This window comes from Amphiprion ocellaris, chromosome 11 (assembly GCF_022539595.1).
Source record: "Amphiprion ocellaris isolate individual 3 ecotype Okinawa chromosome 11, ASM2253959v1, whole genome shotgun sequence".
Classification (NCBI taxonomy): Eukaryota; Metazoa; Chordata; class Actinopteri; family Pomacentridae; genus Amphiprion; species Amphiprion ocellaris.
The window spans coordinates 32,586,361-32,605,250 of record NC_072776.1 but is presented as its reverse complement, the minus strand read 5'-3'; the positions used below and the strand labels follow the sequence as shown (position 1 = coordinate 32,605,250).

The window sequence follows — 18,890 nt, the reverse complement described above, 5'->3', positions numbered from 1 at the left end:
TAGTCAGAGTTATTTCACAGTTGCTTGTTTGCTACATAATTCCATATATCTTGCTTCACAGTTTGGATGTCTTCAGTATGTATCTACAATGTAGAAAGTAGTAAAAATAAAGAAAAACTGTTGAATGAGAAGGTGTGTCCAAACATTTACTGGTAGTGTATTTAAAGAAACACATGCAGCCCAGAGGTCAGATCTGGATCTACACCAGCAATTCTGTTGTTATTTTTAAGATTGTGAGCGAACTGCAGGATGTTTGTCATCACATTCACGGAACAACGTCACATCAAATACTCACTGATTCGAATGACTCGTATCGATACCAGCGCCTCTGCCTTTGTAGTCGGCTGTGAGGTTCACCCCTGAGGAATATTTTCTTCAAGACTAATAGGAGCCACATCCTCCAAATGAAAAGCAGGGTCCTGTTCGTGTGATCTAAAGTGAGATTTGTGATGCTCAGACTTCTTGTTGTTATTAAATTATAGTAAGTAAGATTTTAGGTCAGAATTCCTTTAATTTGGAGCAGAAAAGTTTTACTGTCCCTCTTGCTTGAACTTTACCAGCCACAGTTTTGATCAAACAGTTGTACGATTGGAGGCGATTTTCAAACATTTGGAATCGATTCACTTTCAATTTTGCCTTAAAATAATGTGATTTATGTTATCTGAGGGTGTAGAATAAAGTAAGTTTGACAGAGTCAGACTTTCTTTGTGTTAACTGGTTCAACAAAGCCTAAAACTCAGAGATAACAGGTATCAACTTTCTTGGTCAACTGTTAAGGTTTTATCGTCAGACTCTGATTTCTTGGCTTTTTTTTTTTTTTTTTTTTTTTTTAACACATTTTTACTCACTGTGGGCTCATTTTTCACTGCAGCATAAAGCAGAAGATGCACAACCATGACTAGAAGTAGAGAGAACTCAACAATGGCTTTTCTCTAATATTACAAATAGCTCCAGCAGCATAAAACTAACTTGGCAAAAAATCAGGAACAAACTTAAAAACATACTTACGCATTTTCTGCATCTCCAACTGAATACATGTAGGTTTGTAATACTGTAACTGCTTCGTTTACTCGTTTTAGTAACATACAGCTCAACAGGTTTGCAGATAAAACATAATCCACTTAGCCAAGAACGACAGTGATCTAGTAATTTAAAAAAAGAACCACCTTCATGGCAATAAAAACTGGTTTTATGCTCATTTTACACTCAACATACCTGCTAATCCTGTCATTTTGTATGCTGGTACAGCTCTCACTTTATCACTGTTAAACACTTACAACTGGAAACCGAGTACTTAATTTCATGCCATGTCTTGTGGATACATACCATAACAAGAAAAGCACTCAGATAGCGCAGTTTCCCGCCAAGGCCGATCAGATGTTGTATCATTTCTGACGGATGAAATCTTGAAAAATTTGTGGCAGAAATCATGGCAACATAAAATGTGTCCATTTAATATAGATGTACCTACAAACAAAATGACTTTGCACTGAGCACAGACATGTGTTCTGCATGTGTACGTTATGTACAGATATATGTAGCGGACGACGGGAATTGGATTTGTAGTGGGATCACAGTCATGTGATCGTCAGCAGGCAGCTGACGCAGTAGCCGATATCTGGTCATGATACAGAAATCTTTAACAAATCCGTGGATCTAAACTGAGCCGCATCGCTGCCAAAATCTAACGAGGTAATCCTTGTGTCATTTCTGACCTTCCCTGAAAATATCATCCATAGACGTTAGTCCGTTTTTGAGTAATGTTGTTAAAAGATATGACATGACATACACTACTGTTCAAAAGTTTGGGGTCACCCAGGCAATTTCATGTTTTCCATGAAAACTCACACTTTTATCCATGTGCTAACATAACTGCACAAGGGTTTTCTAACCATCAATTAGCCTTTCATCACCATTAGCTAACACAATGTAGCATTAGAACACAGGAGTGATGGTTGCTGGAAATGTTCCTCTGTACCTCTATGGAGATATTCCATTAAAAATCAGCTGTTTCCAGCTACAATAGTCATTTACCACATAAACAATGTCCAGACTGGATTTATCATTCATTTAATGCTATATTCATTGAAAAATGCTGCTTTTCTTTCAAAAATAAAGACATTTCTAAGTGACCCCAAACTTTTGAACGGTAGTGTATGTACATAAAGATTCACTCATCTGTCTAAAAATTGTCCAAAACTACAAAAATCAGACACAAGTGGTGATAAACTAGAAGGATCCTTTTGTGTTTAATTGACTGCAGGTTTAATAAGGCAACTGAAACTAGATGAGTTTATTGTAGAGCAAAACGAATGCAAAATAATGTCACAGCTTTTTTTTTCTTTTAAACTGGAAGCTGATTAGAGAGAAACTGTGTGGCTTTATTAAACCTTCCTAGTTCTTGTCTCTCTGTTTTCTCATGACCAAGCAGCTTCCTGTGTCGCTGGGAAACTCCGTGCAGTCATCCTGCACCTTTCACCCCTCCCAGTTCATCTTCACCACATTTTAATTTCCATTTTTCTGTCGAGAAATCTTCCCTTTTTTTGATGTTTACACATTTTATTACAGGATAAATCCCCTCGTATGCTGTTAAACTTTTCTGCTGCTGTATTTCAGTGGAGAATAAAGAAAAATGCCACTAAAAATGTCCCATTCATGCAGTCATCGCAACAGAATATGAATGAAATCAGTGATTCATTCAGCTTCCTCTTTCGTCAGAGCAGGAAAACCCCTGTTTAGTCATAAACTATAACTGATACTTATTCATCAGAGCTCAGGTTGAAATGCTGCTTACCTTAAAATGTTATCTCACCAAAACTCTCAGAACACTTGGACTCATGAAAGTTGCTGTTTATATTTAGTTGTGCAACTTTTGACTTAGAAAACCTGCCCATTTCCTCTAAAAGATTGTCATTTAGCAGGTATTTTTGATCAGGTTTTTTAGGTTATTTACCAACTCTGCTTTCTTTTTGCAGAATGTTTTAAAAAGACACGTAGAATTAAGGGATTTTGACAAAATATTACAATTTTAAAGCTTAAAATTTGTTCATTTTTACCATTTTTTTTAATCCGGTTCTTCCTATTTTTGCAGTTTCTGACTCGAAAAACAGTGATAATTTATTAAAAGATGTTCCTCATCTAGTTTTCAGAGGGTAATGCATGTTAATGTGTTTACTTTGAAATAAAATACAAGACCAACTAGATCAGACATCAGCTTAGTTTTCATTTTTGACGAATTTTGAAGCACAAACATAAAAGTCTAGTTTAATTTAGGTGTTTTGGTTCAGAAGGTCTCTGTGTTTTGGTGAATTTTCTTTTTCTGCTCTGCAAGCAAAGTGTCTTGTGTTTTATATCATGTTTAGGGATCAAATTACATTAAAAAAAACCAACTTTCATCTGTAAATGTTCTTTTCCTGCTGCAGCTCTTTTGTCAGGACGTTTGACTCATTTTAAAGCAGGTTTCACTTCTTGCTGCTTTTCTACAACATATTTAACCTCATCAAACTGTCAAACTGGCTGCAGATGCGCTTGGGCTCCGAATAACTAAGTAAATCGACCCAAAGCCAAACATGAACGGAGAAGTTTCCAAAACTGTCTGGCTAAGTGGGGATTTGTTGATTAGTTTCTGCAGGAGACGGATGAGTTTTGTTATTTTCTTCATTTTTAGCCCTTTTTGGGTTCATTGTTGGACAAACGGCCCAGAAAAAAAAAAAATCATGGTTCTCGTCTTTTGGTAAAAATGTGTGTTTTTAGTTGGATTTCTGGTCGTTTGATTGTATTTAGTGGCAGTCGAATTTTTTAAAAATAACATTTTAGTCTAGTTTTTAGATTCTTTCACATTTTAGAAGCACTTTGAGTTTAATTTATTTGTCCAGGAGTCTGTCTTGAACCATTTTTAGTTTAGTTTTTAACTAATATCAATAAATTAATCGATAAATCTGACTATTTATTTAGCATGTTTCATACAAATGAACTGTAACACAAAGTAATTTAAAGGAAAAAAGGAATAAAAATGCAACAAACCAATGCAAACTACTCTCCACTCCTCACTTTACAAACACAAAATGGGAAAATTATAAAAAATTAACTAATAAACCAGACATTTAATAAACTAAAATATGCAAATAAGTGAACAATAGAGGACTCAATGAATAAAATTAATTCTAATAATGGTAGTAAATGAGTAAAATCAATTCAGCCAATTAAAACCTGAATAAAATAAGTGGTAGAGGTTTTTTAATTAAACCTAAAGTCAGGTAGTGTTGATATAAAACACGAAGAGCCTAAAATTGTTTTTATAATATTGTCGTAGTTCTCATCTTAAAATATGACTTCTTAATGTAGTTTTAGTTTCATTTTCTGCATTAAAATTAGGTCACAGACAGATGTTTTTAACATTTATCCAACCTACAACTGCTGTTAAAATGAACAAACAGTGACTGAAATGTGGTGATTTTTTTAGGGATCAGCTTGTAGATGCAGGTTTGTTTGTGTCAGAGATTCACTGAGTATTTTCATGCTTCCACTGTTGCATCAAAAGCAGAGATTAGCTCCAGTAATTTTGGAATCTTTGGCTCGTACCGCTTTGGTTTTCGCCTCCAGACTGCTTCTGCTGCCAGCGCCATCGGAGCGTGACGTCTAGCTCGCTGTGCAGCGGTTTGCAGCCGAGGGTGAAGGGTTTGGACGAGGGTTGGGACCTCCAGCTCCACATTCATATAACGGAGGATCGTTTCCTCCTGCTCCTGGGTCACTTAGTGCCAGTTCATCAAGAAAACATAAACAAAATCATGCAAAAACGTAATTTTTTAATATGTTTTCAATGGATACGAAGACTTTCCCTTCAAAAAGTTTCGAAGAAATAAAAACAAACCTTCATGAAGAAAAAAATACTGTTAAAATGTCCTTAAAAGTGGATTTTCCAGCTCCAAAGCTAACTTTAGGAAGACCTGTGGCAGTCATTTAGTTTTGATGACATTTTGATCTGACAAAACTTAAGTTGTTTCTGCCCACAAATTTAAAAAAATGGTTGGAATTGAGTAAATATTAGTGGAGATTTTCATTTTTGAAAAACAAATCTTTTTAAAGCACCTTCACCAGTTGCTTATTTTTAAATTTTATAAAGAAAAAAACACATCTTTCAAACCTGCCAGCTGATTTTAGGGTTCAAAAGGAATTACAGAAATAATCAAGAAGAGAATGAGAAAGACATCAGTAGAGGACTCAGATAACTACTACATTTAGAGCACAGTACTCCTCCAAGGCTGCTCAGTTGTTGTATAATTTCCGATGGCAGAAATCTTGAAAAAAATTTGTGGTAGAAATCACAGCAACATAGAATCAGGCCATTTAATATAGATGTACCCACAAACAAAATGACCTTGCGCTGAGTACAGGTGTGTGTTATTCATGTGTACATTATGTACAGATACTGAATCACGTGACCTAAATATGTAGCTGGCGGCAGGAATTGATGGGACTCGGAAACACCCCCACCATTTAGTCAATTGTTCCTTATATAACTTCCAACGGGTAAGTCCTGATAAGTCCTCAGCGGTGGATTTGTAGTAGGATCGCAATCCTGTGATCATCAGCAGGCAGATGACGTAGTGTTCACTTGTTGTCATATTTACAGTGATGCTATCTCGCAGTAATACAGAAATCTTTAACAAAGCCGTGGATCCAGACTATAAGCTGCATCACTGCCAAAATCTGATGAGGTGGTCCTTGTGTCATTTCTGATCTTCACTGGAAATTTCATCCAAATCTGTTAGTCCGTTTTTGAGTAATGTTGCTAACAGACAGATGGACAGACAAACGTACGGCGATCGTCACATAACTACTTCAACTACTAAAAAGGGGAAAAAGACAAAAGTCCTTTAAATTCCAGCTGTAATGTAAAGATATGGTTTCTTTGCTCATCTATGACAGTAAACTGATTATCTTTGGGTTTTGGACGAAAGAAAACATTTGAGAAACACCATTTGACATTTTTCTGATGTATCTTGTGTGCAAAGTTCACAAGGTTTTCAAATGTTCATTCTAAACCTCACGTTTAGAATGAAGAATTCTTTCTGTCTTTACCGATTTCTGTGACGATCTATCCGGTAGTTATTGAGAAACATAACTTTGGATGAACTTTGCTGAAGCTCGTCGCTCGTGTGGTTAAAAATACCCAACACTGCTGATTGCCATTAATCATCAGATGGTTGAATAACAGGATTTTTGTTAAACTGCTTTAAATCCAGAAGTTCTGGATAAATCAGACACGGTAAAAAGAGGATATTTGATATTTTTTCCTGTGAAGTTAGTCAAGATTCAGTTAATCCTGTTATTCTCCTTAATGCCATCCCTCCATGCTTTTTATGTGCAACCTTTACGCTTCGTTTTAATGTTAAATCTCTCCCAAAGGTGTCTCAAACTTCTCAAGCGGAGCCATGAATTTCTCGCCTATAACCTCCTTTAATGATCTACGACATTTTCATGGCTCAATGTTATTTCAAAGGTCGGCTTGTTCCCTCGAAAAAGATCCACTTAATGGAACCTTCAAAACCAACAATGCACCGGTCCAGTTTTACTTTTTCTAAAACTTTCCGACTTCCTCGTTCTCTTTGTAGCTCTTCGCCTGCAGAGAGGCTAAATGCAGATCTCTATCAATGTTAGAATTAAAATATCATCATTGTGAGTCATAATGCCCAGTTCCTTTGCAATGACATAACAAGAGCAACACCGTGGCTCACTGATGTATTTTAAAAAGATTTTAGACAAACAGCTGAGCTAACTGCACAAAGAAATAAGATATTTGACTTCGGATTCACAGATAATACTCAAGGATCAATTCATTGGTATTTTCTGTTAGTTTACTGGATTTGTTGACAGAATATCAGAATATCTTGATATCCTTGATGTGTATTTTCTTGTGACTGATGCATTTGTTAACTTGGATGGAACATAAGAACTGGATACTGGATAGTTAGCATTAGCATTGTAATCAAAGATATTTTAAAAAAAAAAAAAAAAACATGTGTGCATGCAATTCCAGGCTTTTAAATAATATGTTTGCTAAAAGTTTCCAGGCTGATTAACAGGCTCATCATCTCTAAAGTTGTGGGGTTTTTTTGGAGAGCCAACCTGCATCTTTTGGAAACCCAGCTACAGTGATTTCGGACAATTGATCCTTCTTTAAATTACCTAAGTTTTCCCCTGTTTTATTTCAGAAACAGTGAGTCATAACCTTGCTGAAAAGTGCTCTTCATCTTCTGGTTTGTGTTTTGCAGGTTTAAGAAGAATCTGAAGGCCTTCTACTTTGTCCATCCAACATTTCGCTCCAAGGTAAGATCGGTTTCTCTTTCCAGTGTCAGCAGAGCTTATTTTAGGGGTAGATCAAAGAGTTCTGAGACTATACATGGTGGTGCATGGAGCGTCTTTTGGTTGGTTGTGAGCAATAGCAGGACTTGTGTTACACACTTTTTTACATTTCATACTGTTCTACTGCATTTGCCAAGCATCTGTTAGCCTAATTTTGTCTCACTACGCACAACCTAATGCCACAACTCTTGATGCATTGTGCAAATTAAACTCACAAACCCACTTAACCTTGCAAAATTGACCTCCAACAGCAACAATAGCTCAGTAATCTGGTGTGTGACTCTTTAAATTTTGAATGATCACGTCCTTTCACAAAGCCCCAACAGTCTCAAGATGGGTGTTATCCAAGAATCACCATAATTTCCATCAAACCGTATGTTTAGGTGCTTATCTGGTTCCAGAAGAAAATTCAAAAATTGTAAATATTTTTATGTTGGCAAAGAAAAACTGTCCTTCAGTGTTTTCTGGTTTACATCAGTTGCTCAACTGTTGACAAGAACTGAAGCACTTTCTGTTCCATTCGCCAAACTCTCTCTTTTGATCATTAAAGTTTCATTAGAGTTAATCTAGTTGTTTCTTCAGAACGCTGAACAGTTTCCTCTTTGGCAAGATTAACGTCTTGATAACATAAGATCCATTGATGACTGATGAAGTCCTTTTTGCCCCTCCTCTTTCTTTGTTTTCTGTCCAGGTCTCAACGTGGTTCTTCACCACCTTCAGTGTTTCTGGCATGAAGGACAAAGTTCGCTACCTGGACAACCTGCAGCAGCTCTTCACCTGCATCAGACCTGAGCAGATCGACATCCCTCCGTTTGTGCTGGAGTATGATGCACGAGTAAGTAGGACTCATAAGAGATGTGGGGTTTGTGAAAAAGACTTGAGTTTCAATGATCCCATAATAGAAATTTCTGAACTACAACAGTGACTGAGAACTGGTGAACACTGGTTTACGTGTTTTTGTTTTTTTTCTCCATCAAATCACTCAAATTAATTTCATAAAATAATTGCTAAAATGCTGAAGTTAGCAATCCACATCCTTTTCCCCCAAACAGGACTAATTTCAAAAACACATCAAGGATGTTTAGATGTTCCAGTGCAAACATCTGATTCTGATTTTTTTTTTTTTTTAAATAGAACTAGGATTTTCCTTTCGAGCAAACCCTACAAACAATCCTCTCTGTAAGTTTTCTTTGTCTACCAGGCCTCAGCTTGACCCCCGCCATCGCTGTTAAATGCCATTTAGTCATAACATTACAATCTGAGCAAAATAACTACCTAAACACTGTCTTCTTACAGCATTTCCTTACTTTCGGGGCATCAGTTATTTAACTTTACATAGCATTTGGCTACGATTTAGAAGAAGCCACGACTCCTCTTTGTTGGGATAAGGGTTGCAGAGTATTTCTAAAGCTTAGACCTTTTTTTAACAATGGCAGTGACTTTTCCATAGCCCTTGCTCAAACTGTGGACAAATGTTTCATCTTTAACTTTATGCTTTGTACAGATCCGTTCATCTTGTGCTAGCTTCATAGAAATTTTGAGTTTGATGGATGGATGAATAGATCTATGGATGGATGGATGGATGGATGGATGAATAGATCTATGGATGGATGGATGGATGGATGAATAGATCTATGGATGGATGGATGGATGGATGGATGGATGGATGGATACATCTATGGGTAGATGGATGGATGGATGGATGGATGCTTTATTCATCCTTGTGGTGAAATTCAAGGTATCTAGTAACTCTCACATTACATTCAAGAAAGATAAGGAAACTGATGTACAGAAGACCCAGAATCATGTTGGTCGAAGAAATAAGGTGCAAAAATTTACAAAAAAGGTCCAAAATTGCTGGTATTTACAATAAAAAAGACTATTAAAATGTCCTGGTGGGCCAGGATAATTGGTTTTATTTAGCTGAGTTGAGTCACTGGAGTGTAGCAGCCAACAGTCCAGGTCATAGCCACTGCCCTTGACTTGTATATGTGTCACTTTCACTTAATAGTGGAACTAGCAGGAGGTATAAAAACCAGAAGAGTTTTTGATTCTGATATAAAATGTCAGAAAGTGTTGGACTCTGTCATGTTTTTCACATTTATTGGCTTGTTTTTTTGGACTTCAGATGAAATGAGGTTAGAGTGCAAACTTAGCTTTTCTGAATACATTGTACAGTATATTAGAATTAGTTCTGGAACCAATTATGCAGTCAAGTGTTGTGTTGTCCATGCATTGACACTGAGTGAGTATCATCATGTGTTGTAGTGAGAAGCAGGTCAGACTCAGTAGTCAATAGTTCAGATGCTGCCCTCTCTCTGGCTGTGCACTGGTGTTCTCTTGGGCTTGGCTTGCTCATAAGGAACGTATTTTTAGGTCAACCTCAGCCTTTTTGCAGGGAATTTAACAGTCAGTATGTGAACACAATGGACTGGCCTCCTCTGAGGCTGTAGTACAGTCAGTTTCTTCTCGTCAGCGCTGCAGCCAGCCAGCAGGACTTGGCAATAACATTCGCATTGACAACTGTGAATTATTGCTACTCAAACAGTTTAGACTGAATTTGGGCTGAGTTTCAGCGACGATGGAGTCCAAAAAAATAGTTTTTGTGTGCTGAAATGTAGCCCAATTCTTCAGATGTGTCTCTGTCAGGGCATTGGATGTGCTCTTAATACAGTCAGAAACTCGTACAGTACACAAATCACGCACTAGCTGGGTTAGCACATTTCTCTAAGTTATGAAATAATGACATGCTGAGGATCAACACTAAAATCTGCAGTTCCCCTCAACTTTAAAGTGCTTTGTAGTGAGTTTTTTTAGCTTTTGAGCCACATTGCTTTATTTTCATTGCTTTATTGGTGTTGTTTTTAGCATTAAAGCTCTAAAATGTACTGTATGCTAACTGCACAGGACTAAACAGCTGATAATCTTAGTTAGCAACTAGCTAGAAGAAGCAGGAGGAGTTGGTAGAGACCAAAACTAGAACTAAATGTACAGTGAATGGGACATTCTGCCTCAATTCATCGAATGCCCCATAACTCAAAAGGTTACAACACCTGTGGCCAAATAAGTTGCATGTTTTACTTGATAACATGCACAGAAAAAAGTCCCACAGACATGAGATGGTCAGGAGTTTTAAAATGTGGTGAATTGAAGGACCAGAAAAGTTGACTTGGATCTCCAAATAAATCCTTTATTGCTGTTTTGAAGCTCTTCTAAAAGTAGAAACTGTACGTTAAGCTGCAGCCGTCTGTGTTTATGTGCATCAACAGCAACACTGAGCAGCGTGAGAGAATTCCAGGTGATCTTAAATTACAGATAAATGAAGCTCTTCAGCAACGTGAATTTAAAAGATAAAACCGCCAGTCAGTTTCGCCTTACAGAACGCCTCCGATTCAGCCGTACAAACCCTTTAGGGTGTTGTTTCCTTCAGGAACAAAGTGAAACAAACCCGCCTCTCACTTTGTTCGTTGAATAATGACTTTATTACACAACAGTGTTTGTCTGGAGGGAATACACTTGTCACAGTTACAGTTGCTGGCATGATGCTGCAGTTTGGAAATGGACAACAACTGTTTCTCTTCAGTCAGTTGGGATGAAAAGTGAAGGAAAAGTGAATTAATCTGTCCGTTCCTGTCACACGTATTAAAGGAGATTCTTGTTGGAGTCAGACCAAACTTGAGGAAGTTATTGGACAGAAGTAATCAGGTAGAGTTTAGGATAACGTTATTTTTTACACCAACAACTCAAAGAAAAGATGGTTTTACCTTAGCTGACATGTTTCAAATGCAGTCTTCATCAGAGCGTCATCTGGCGTGTGCTGACGTGTCCTTTTTATCATGTGACCGGTCTGACAGATCTGTCAGAATCTGTCAGATAGGCCACGCCCCCCACCGTCCGGTGGTCTCTGGAGGATGGAGTCCCAGGTATTAGAGGGTGTAGGCCCCCTCGTCCCGGTTCATGGAGCAGCTCACCCACTATGAACCGGGACAAGGAGGACTACACCCTCTAATACCTGGGACTCCATCCTCCACCAGTTAGCAGAGCTGCCGCTAATGTTTACTCCGCTCTTCTCACACGAGAAAACTTTCCTCTCTGCAGTGTGTGTGTGTGTGTGTGTGTGTGTGTGTGTGTGTGTGTGTGTGTGTGTGTGTGTGTGTGTGTGTGTGTGTGTGAGGACAGCTTCTCAACCAATCAGAGGGTGGGGTGGATAGTGCTGGAGACAGAAGGCAGGAGAGAGAGAGGCTCGGCTGCATCTGAGCCGAAATAACCCAGTTTTAAATTGATTTCTTCATATCGGCCCGTCGGATTAAAAAAAGGCCGATGCCGATATACGTCAGATTTCCAAATATCGGCATCGATAATCAGCCCGACCAATAATCAGTCGATCTGTAGTCTATATCTAATGATGCACCAATAATCTGACTTTTCTCTGTCCTCCCTCTCAGGTGAATGGACCCTACCATCCATCAGAGGCCTCCAATCTGTGACATCCAACCAGTCGGACCTTTAACTGGGATCTGGCCTGAACTCGTAACCTCCTCTTTAAAGAACCACGATGAGGGAAACTCTCCTTTTGTTCCATCGCTGCCAAAAAAAAGGACCAAATTCAGAGTTTGGAGCCACATTTAGACCAATGTGGACTATGTGTGGATCTGCTCTGGTTTCTGGATTATGCCTTACAGTTTCCTGAAGCATCGCCTGAGGGTTTTCCAGAATGTGGGTCAGACTTCGGGGAGGATGACGTCTGTCTGGGTTTCCACGCCGTTTAAATTCTGCGGCAGAGACTCTGAAGTGAAGCGTAACGACGGGTTTCAGTCTCCCGGAAGTTGGAAATTCCCACCTGGTAGGCTGTAATAACGGCGTCTGTGTTCTCCTGCGGTCGCAACACCAGAAGAACAACATTAACTTCTGTGGGATTTTCCTCGACAGACTACAACGCTGCTGCTCGGCTAGCTAGCTACGTACCATAACATTAAATTCACATCATCTATTCAGTAGTTTAGATGAGAAGATCAACACATCTCTGTCAAGATTCCAGTCTTTTGCCATTTCTTTAGCATAAATAATCAAAGAAATTTAACTTTTTTCAAGATTTATGGCATTATATTTGTGAAAAAAGATTTTCAAGTTTACTTCAGACCATGGTTTCGCTGTTTATAGTACATTAGAATGCTCAGAAACATGGTGGAAATGACTAGGATCAACAAAATCAAAGGATATGGATGTTTTGGGCACAAAAAAACATAGAAAAAGCTCAGATTTATCACTAACATCTCACAACACAATGTTTGACCATTTTGCTCAGAAGGAGATAAAATGATGCAAAAAATTTACCAAAACATCTAAAAAATAACCTAAAAAGTGACTAAAGTGTCTTGAAACTTGCCCAAAATGACATATGATGCAAAAATTGACAAAACATCTCAAAAATGGCCCAAAAAGTGGCTAAAATGTAACTTGCCCAGAATGTTGCACAAATTGAGTAAAACATCTTGAAAATGACACAAAAAGATACTGAAATATCTTAAAACTTGTCGAAAATAACATAAAATTATGCAAAAATTGACCAGAACATCTTGAAAATGACCCAAAAGAGACTAAAATTTCTTGAAACTTACCCCAAATGACACAAATGTGCCCAAAATTATACAAAAATTGAACAAAACATCTCAAATGATTTGCCCAGAATGTCACAAAATATGCCCAAAATGACAAAATGATGGAAAAATTGACTAAAACATCTTGAAAATGACACAAAAAGTGACTAACTGCCTTGAACCTTGCCCAAAATTATGCAAAAATTGACAAAAACGTCTCGAAAATGACCCAGAAAGAGACTAAAATATCTTGAAACTTGCCCAAAATGACACACAGTTTTGATTAAGCTCATGGGTTTAACCTTGTTGGGGCGAATCAAACGTGCTGAAATAAACTAAAACTTTCTTGTAAACTTTCCTCTTCCGTCTAAAAGCTTCACCTCGTCTTTACATAGCAGCTCCAGTCTGTCCGGTGCCCCAAGAACCAACACTATCACAATAAAAGTTCCACTAGCTGCTGATTTCACCTTCATCTAGTCCATCTGATTTCACTTTTAAACCCTCGCAGCCTTATTTTGTTTGTTTGTTTGTTTGTCCACACATTTGACACTATAAGAGTTCAGCTGAAAACTTTGAGGCTTTGTAAACAATCAATCCGTAAAGGAAATAGAACATTAATCTGTCTTTAAATCAGATTTTTCTTCGTACGAGAAAGTTCGGCGAGATTATTCCAAGACGAACCACAAGGAAAACTCAAATATTCCCACCTCCACTGACAAAATGCCTCGTTTTTTTGTTGCTTTTACAGAAATTAAGATGTAAAAGTGTCACAAATGGAGCGTTGGAGGAAATGTGGTGCTTCAGGTCACTGAAGTCTTTATTGTCAGAGCTGTGATTCTCTCAGAATGTACATAAATGAGCCAAATCTTGGAAATGTATATAATCGTTACTGTTTTTGTTTTTTTTTTAAATATATTTATATAATTTCAAGTGATGAATGGAGGTTGGTTGGACCGCATCCAACGAGTGACTTGGTTATTGTTCACATTTGTTGTACCGTTAAGTTTCATTTGGGGGTTTTTTACACTCTGATTAAAATACTTTTCCTCTGTTAAAGAAGTGTAGGTTGTATTTAATGTGTTTAATTCGAAATTAAGAATGAAACTGAAAGGAAAAACACTGTAGAAAACTAATTTTTTCTCATGTTATATTGTTTAAATTAATGACATTTGGTGCATTTTCGACTTAAATCTTACTTTTCTCTGCATAATGCACCTTAAGTTCAGCTGCACCAACAGTTAAGCAGCAAAATTTGGATTTAAAGTGAACTTGTAGCTTTTTTCTGGCTATAAATGACAAATGTAATGGTAAGACTTTGTGTTAATGATGGGTTTTCACTATTTTTTTTTACCTTTGTACTAAAAATACCACATCCAAAATGCTTGTATTTCTTTACCAACACATCAATCAACCAGTTCCTCTAACAGTCTTCCTTCAAAACAGTGTTATTTTACAAATATTTGACTTTATTTCAAAGAAACATTATGTTAATGAAGGTTTTAAACTGTTTCGTTAAATGATTTTAGCAAATGGCTGCAATATACAAAATGTAAAGGGGTCTGAATACTTTCCACTGTACTAGGCTTTTGACTGCAGATTTTTGTGAGACAGGGAGTGAAATATTGAATATCACCAGGATTATCCTTCGGATGGGATTCATGTGCCCGGATAAGCAGAAAAGATGGATGGATGGATGGATGGATACATTCATGTGCACGTGGCTTCATCCATCCATCCATCATCTATACACCACTTAATCCTCACTAGGGTCATGGGGGGCTGGAGTCTATCCCAGCTGACTCAGGTGAAGGCAGGGGACACCCTAGACAGGTCACCAGTCTGTCACAGGGCTACATACAGAGACAAACAATCACTCTCACATTCACACCTACGGGCAATTTAGAATGATCAATTAACCTCAGCATATTTTTGGACTGTGGGAGGAAGCCGGAGTACCCGGAGAAAACCCACACATGCACAGGGAGAACATGCAAACTCCATGCAGAAAGATCCCGGGAAAGCCGGGACGCGAACCAGGGATCTTCTAGCTGCAAGGAGAAAGTGCTAACCACTACATCACTGTGCAGCCCCACGTGGCTTCATGTTTTGTATAAATGTAGATTATCTGAAATCTTTCCTAATGTCATACCAACTGGTGCGACTGACTCACCTCCAGAGATTAGTCTGATCCCATCACAGCTCTCAGGCGTGTTTTCCTGTCAGACCACAGGAAAGCCGGAGACACATAAGTGGCTGAACGAGGATAAACAGCAGGTGTTTCTACCGAGCAGCATCGTGTTCCAGGAAGTGAAGAAGTGTCTGATTAAAAACCTCCAACCCGAAGGCCGACCTTCCCACGTCCGGCCTCTTTCATCACGGCCCATCTTCATCTTTTCTGATCTCTGCCGGATTAAGGAGGACGTGGACGGACGGACGCTGCTATCTGTTCTGTAAATAAAGAGCCGGGCAGCAAATCCATCTTCTACGGGTCTCCTGGTGGGGCGACTGAGGATTAACTGGACGAAACACACAAAGAAGCATCAGCTGCCTCTGGAACAGAGTCCAAATTACAGCCAGCATCTATATCTGTATTAAAACATACACATCACTGATACACAAATACATATAACATTAGTTTTCTTAACAAAAATTGACCAAAACATCTCGAGATAGAGACTAAAATATCTTGAAACTTGCCCAAAATGACAAAATTTGCCCAAAACTATATAAAATGATACAAAATTTGAACAAAATATCTTGAATACGACCCAAAAAGTAACTAAAAATCTGGAAATTTGCCCAAGATGACATAAAATTATCCAAAAATTAACTAAAACATCTCGAAAATGACACAAAAAGTGACTGCTCACTCATTATTCTAATAGGATGCTCATTTATTGTTTAATATTAAGATTAACGTATCTACATTGAGAATAATTAAAGCTGCAACTATTAATCGATTAACTGCCAAATCGTAAATTAATCTGCAACTATTTTGACAATTTATTTTAATCAATGCATATTATTACTTTATTTATTTTATTTATTTTTTAATTTATTATATTCCAATTTATTTATTTTTTCATTTAATTTTTATTGTAATTATATTATATTTTTATTTATTTTATTTTCCAAAAAAAGTCACATTTCTTTGATTCCAGACTCTTAAATATGAAAATTGTATGTGATTTTGTTTTGTTTTGTTTTTTTTTACTCCTCCAGTCAACTGATTATCTTTGGGTTGTGGACAAATCCAGACTTTTGAGGATGATATCTGAGGCTTTGAGCAGTTTTTTTTCACCACTTTCTGACATTTTATAGATGAAAACAACTTCATTCAGTCAATTAATGGAGAAAATAATCAACAGATTAATTGATAACAGCAAAAATAACTTCATTAATTATTTAAAAGTATAAATTATCCCTGGCATGGAGACAGGATTGATCCTGAAATCCATCACAGCAGTCAGAAAATTTTATTTCACTTTTTGTAAAGTAGAAGTTAGAATATCATCACAAATGGACGGAGTTTTCAGTTTTTAGGAAATGAGACATAAAAGAATTCAGGATCATTTATTATTGTGGCATTTTGAGAAGCTGCTGTTAGTTTAGATTTAACTTTTAGTTTATTAGTGCATTATTCTACATTGTGAATGAGAATTATTGTCTCTCCTGGTTAACTTAGAGTCAACAAACAGCCAAACAACAGTAAACAAACAATCTATAATGTGTTAATTAGTGACCTTTAGAGATGCCGCTGTGCAGAATCTGTCAGGTTGACTTTCTTAATTAGCAGTTTTAACCATTTTCCATTGGGCCAAAATAAGTCGAGCACAGCTGCTGACTGAAGCTTTATATGACGACTTCTCCACCAGAGGGAAAGACTTTTACCCCAAAATGTTAGTTTTTGGCTTTCGGGACTTTGAGATTTGACTGCTTTGCCTCCCGCTGTTCGCTGGAAACTGTGAGGTTAACGAAGCAGTCAGAGAGAGTCACTATTAAATAATGAATCTCCACAGTGTTAGAGACGAGGAGAAACTTTTCCAAATCATCTGAGAGACAAAACAACAGCGACTGAAACAATACAGCTGCAAAGAAGTCAAATTAAAGCACTGAAATGAGCTTTAGAACATCATGGAAATGTAATTAGGTAAATGTCACTCAGAATACCATTTTTGTTTAACATTTTCCCTCAAAAACTAGTTCATTATGTGGTAATTTCACCCACAGTGAAGTCTTAATGCAATGAAAATTGAGTTTTTTCCTTGTTAACTTGTCCTTAGAGTGTCTTTTTATACAGCAGTCAAACCCGTGGCTGAGAATGGATTCAGACGGGGATCATTTTCATGGAATAAACATCTAAATATGCAACTCTGATACACAGAAATGAGTCTTTAGTGGTTCAATCAGTGACCGCAGATGGACTCTAAATACTGCAGGAGCACGGCCAGGACATCCACAAGTATCTATTAGCTACGATAATAATAATAATTTAGGATGTGGATGAAAACACTAAATACTGTTGAGTAAATCTGTCTGCATGTCATGTGAAGGTCGGAACTGGAGCTTGAACGACATGCAAAAAAAATGTAACCTGACAGATATTATGACTGCGATATGAGTCATACTTTTAGTGAAAGTGGTAATTTTTTATTTTATTTCCACTGTAAAAAAAAATTATAAAAAAATTTAAAATGAGGTGATTTTTGCTGCAGTCTGAACCAAACAAACATGTTTCTGTAGCACCAATATGCTTCATTTCTGACAATTTGACCTGCATCTAAAAGTTGCAGCTCCTGTGATTTGGATATTCAACACGTTTGATTGTCAGCTGATGAAACAGACGATCTGAGGTCAGTGAATGTGTCTCAGTGATTATAGTATAAAGACTCCGGTATCTGGAAGGTCCAGTCTCTGGTGGATCAGTTCTCCTGGATAGAGCTACACCATGAGGACTGAAGGACACTCCAAGAAACTCTGAGAAAAGGTTGTTGAAAAACATCACAGATGATACACGAAAAAAGTTCCTGAATATCTTTTAGAGTCCAGTTAAAGCCATCATTAGGAAATGGAAGGAAGATGAAACATGAATAAATCTGACTAGAGCAGGACGTCCTCAAAAACTGAGAGAGAGAGAAGAAAGAAGCTAGAGAGGGAGGCCACCAAGACTTCTATGACTCCTCTGAAGGAGTTCCAGCTTCAGCAGCTGAGATGTTAGAGACTGTTCATCCAACAACTGTTGTCTGTTCTTCACCAGTCAAAGCTTTATGGAGACAAAGAGAAAGACTGTTGGAAAAAGCTCCAATTAAATCTGGACTAGAGTTCACCAGAAGACATGTGGAGACTCTGAAGACACCTGGAAGAAGGTTCTTTGGTCTGAGGAGACCAGAATGGAGCTTTATGTCCATCAGAGTAGATGATATGTTTGATGGACACCAAACATTCAACATCATCAGAAACACACCATCTTCACTGTTAAGCATGGTGGTGGCAGCATCATGATGAGAAGCATGGTGGTGGCAGCATCATGTGATGTCAACCATGAAGCATGGTGGTGGCAGCATCATGATGAGAAGCATGGTGGTGGCAGCATCATGATGAGAAGCATGGTGGTGGCAGCATCATGTGATGTCAACCATGAAGCATGGTGGTGGCAGCATCATGATGTGAAACATGGTGGTGGCAGCATCATGATGTGAAACATGGTGGTGGCAGTATCATGATGTGAAGCATGGTGGTGGCAGCATCATGATGTGAAGCATGGTGGTGGCAGCATCATGATGAGAAGCATGGTGGTGGCAGCATCATGATGTGAAGCATGGTGGTGGCAGCATCATGGGATGTCAACCATGAAGCACGGTGGTGGCAGCATCATGATGTGAAGCATGGTGGTGGCAGCATCATGGGATGTCAACCATGAAGCACGGT

At 37.9% G+C, this 18,890-nt stretch overlaps 1 protein-coding gene across 2 annotated transcripts in view; it reads left to right on the top strand.

Annotated features, from left to right (window-relative positions):
* gdap2 (ganglioside induced differentiation associated protein 2) overlaps positions 1-14,021 on the top strand; it is a 38,354-nt gene extending 24,333 nt beyond the window's left edge. For both annotated transcript variants that reach the window (XM_023291845.3, XM_023291844.3), the window contains exons 12-14: positions 7,275-7,329; positions 8,057-8,200; positions 11,811-14,021. In XM_023291845.3, coding sequence (XP_023147613.2) covers positions 7,275-7,329; positions 8,057-8,200; positions 11,811-11,852 — 241 coding nt within the window. In that variant the 3' untranslated portion in view covers positions 11,853-14,021. The remainder of the gene's footprint in view (positions 1-7,274; positions 7,330-8,056; positions 8,201-11,810) is intronic.
* The last annotated feature ends 4,869 nt before the right edge of the window (positions 14,022-18,890 follow it).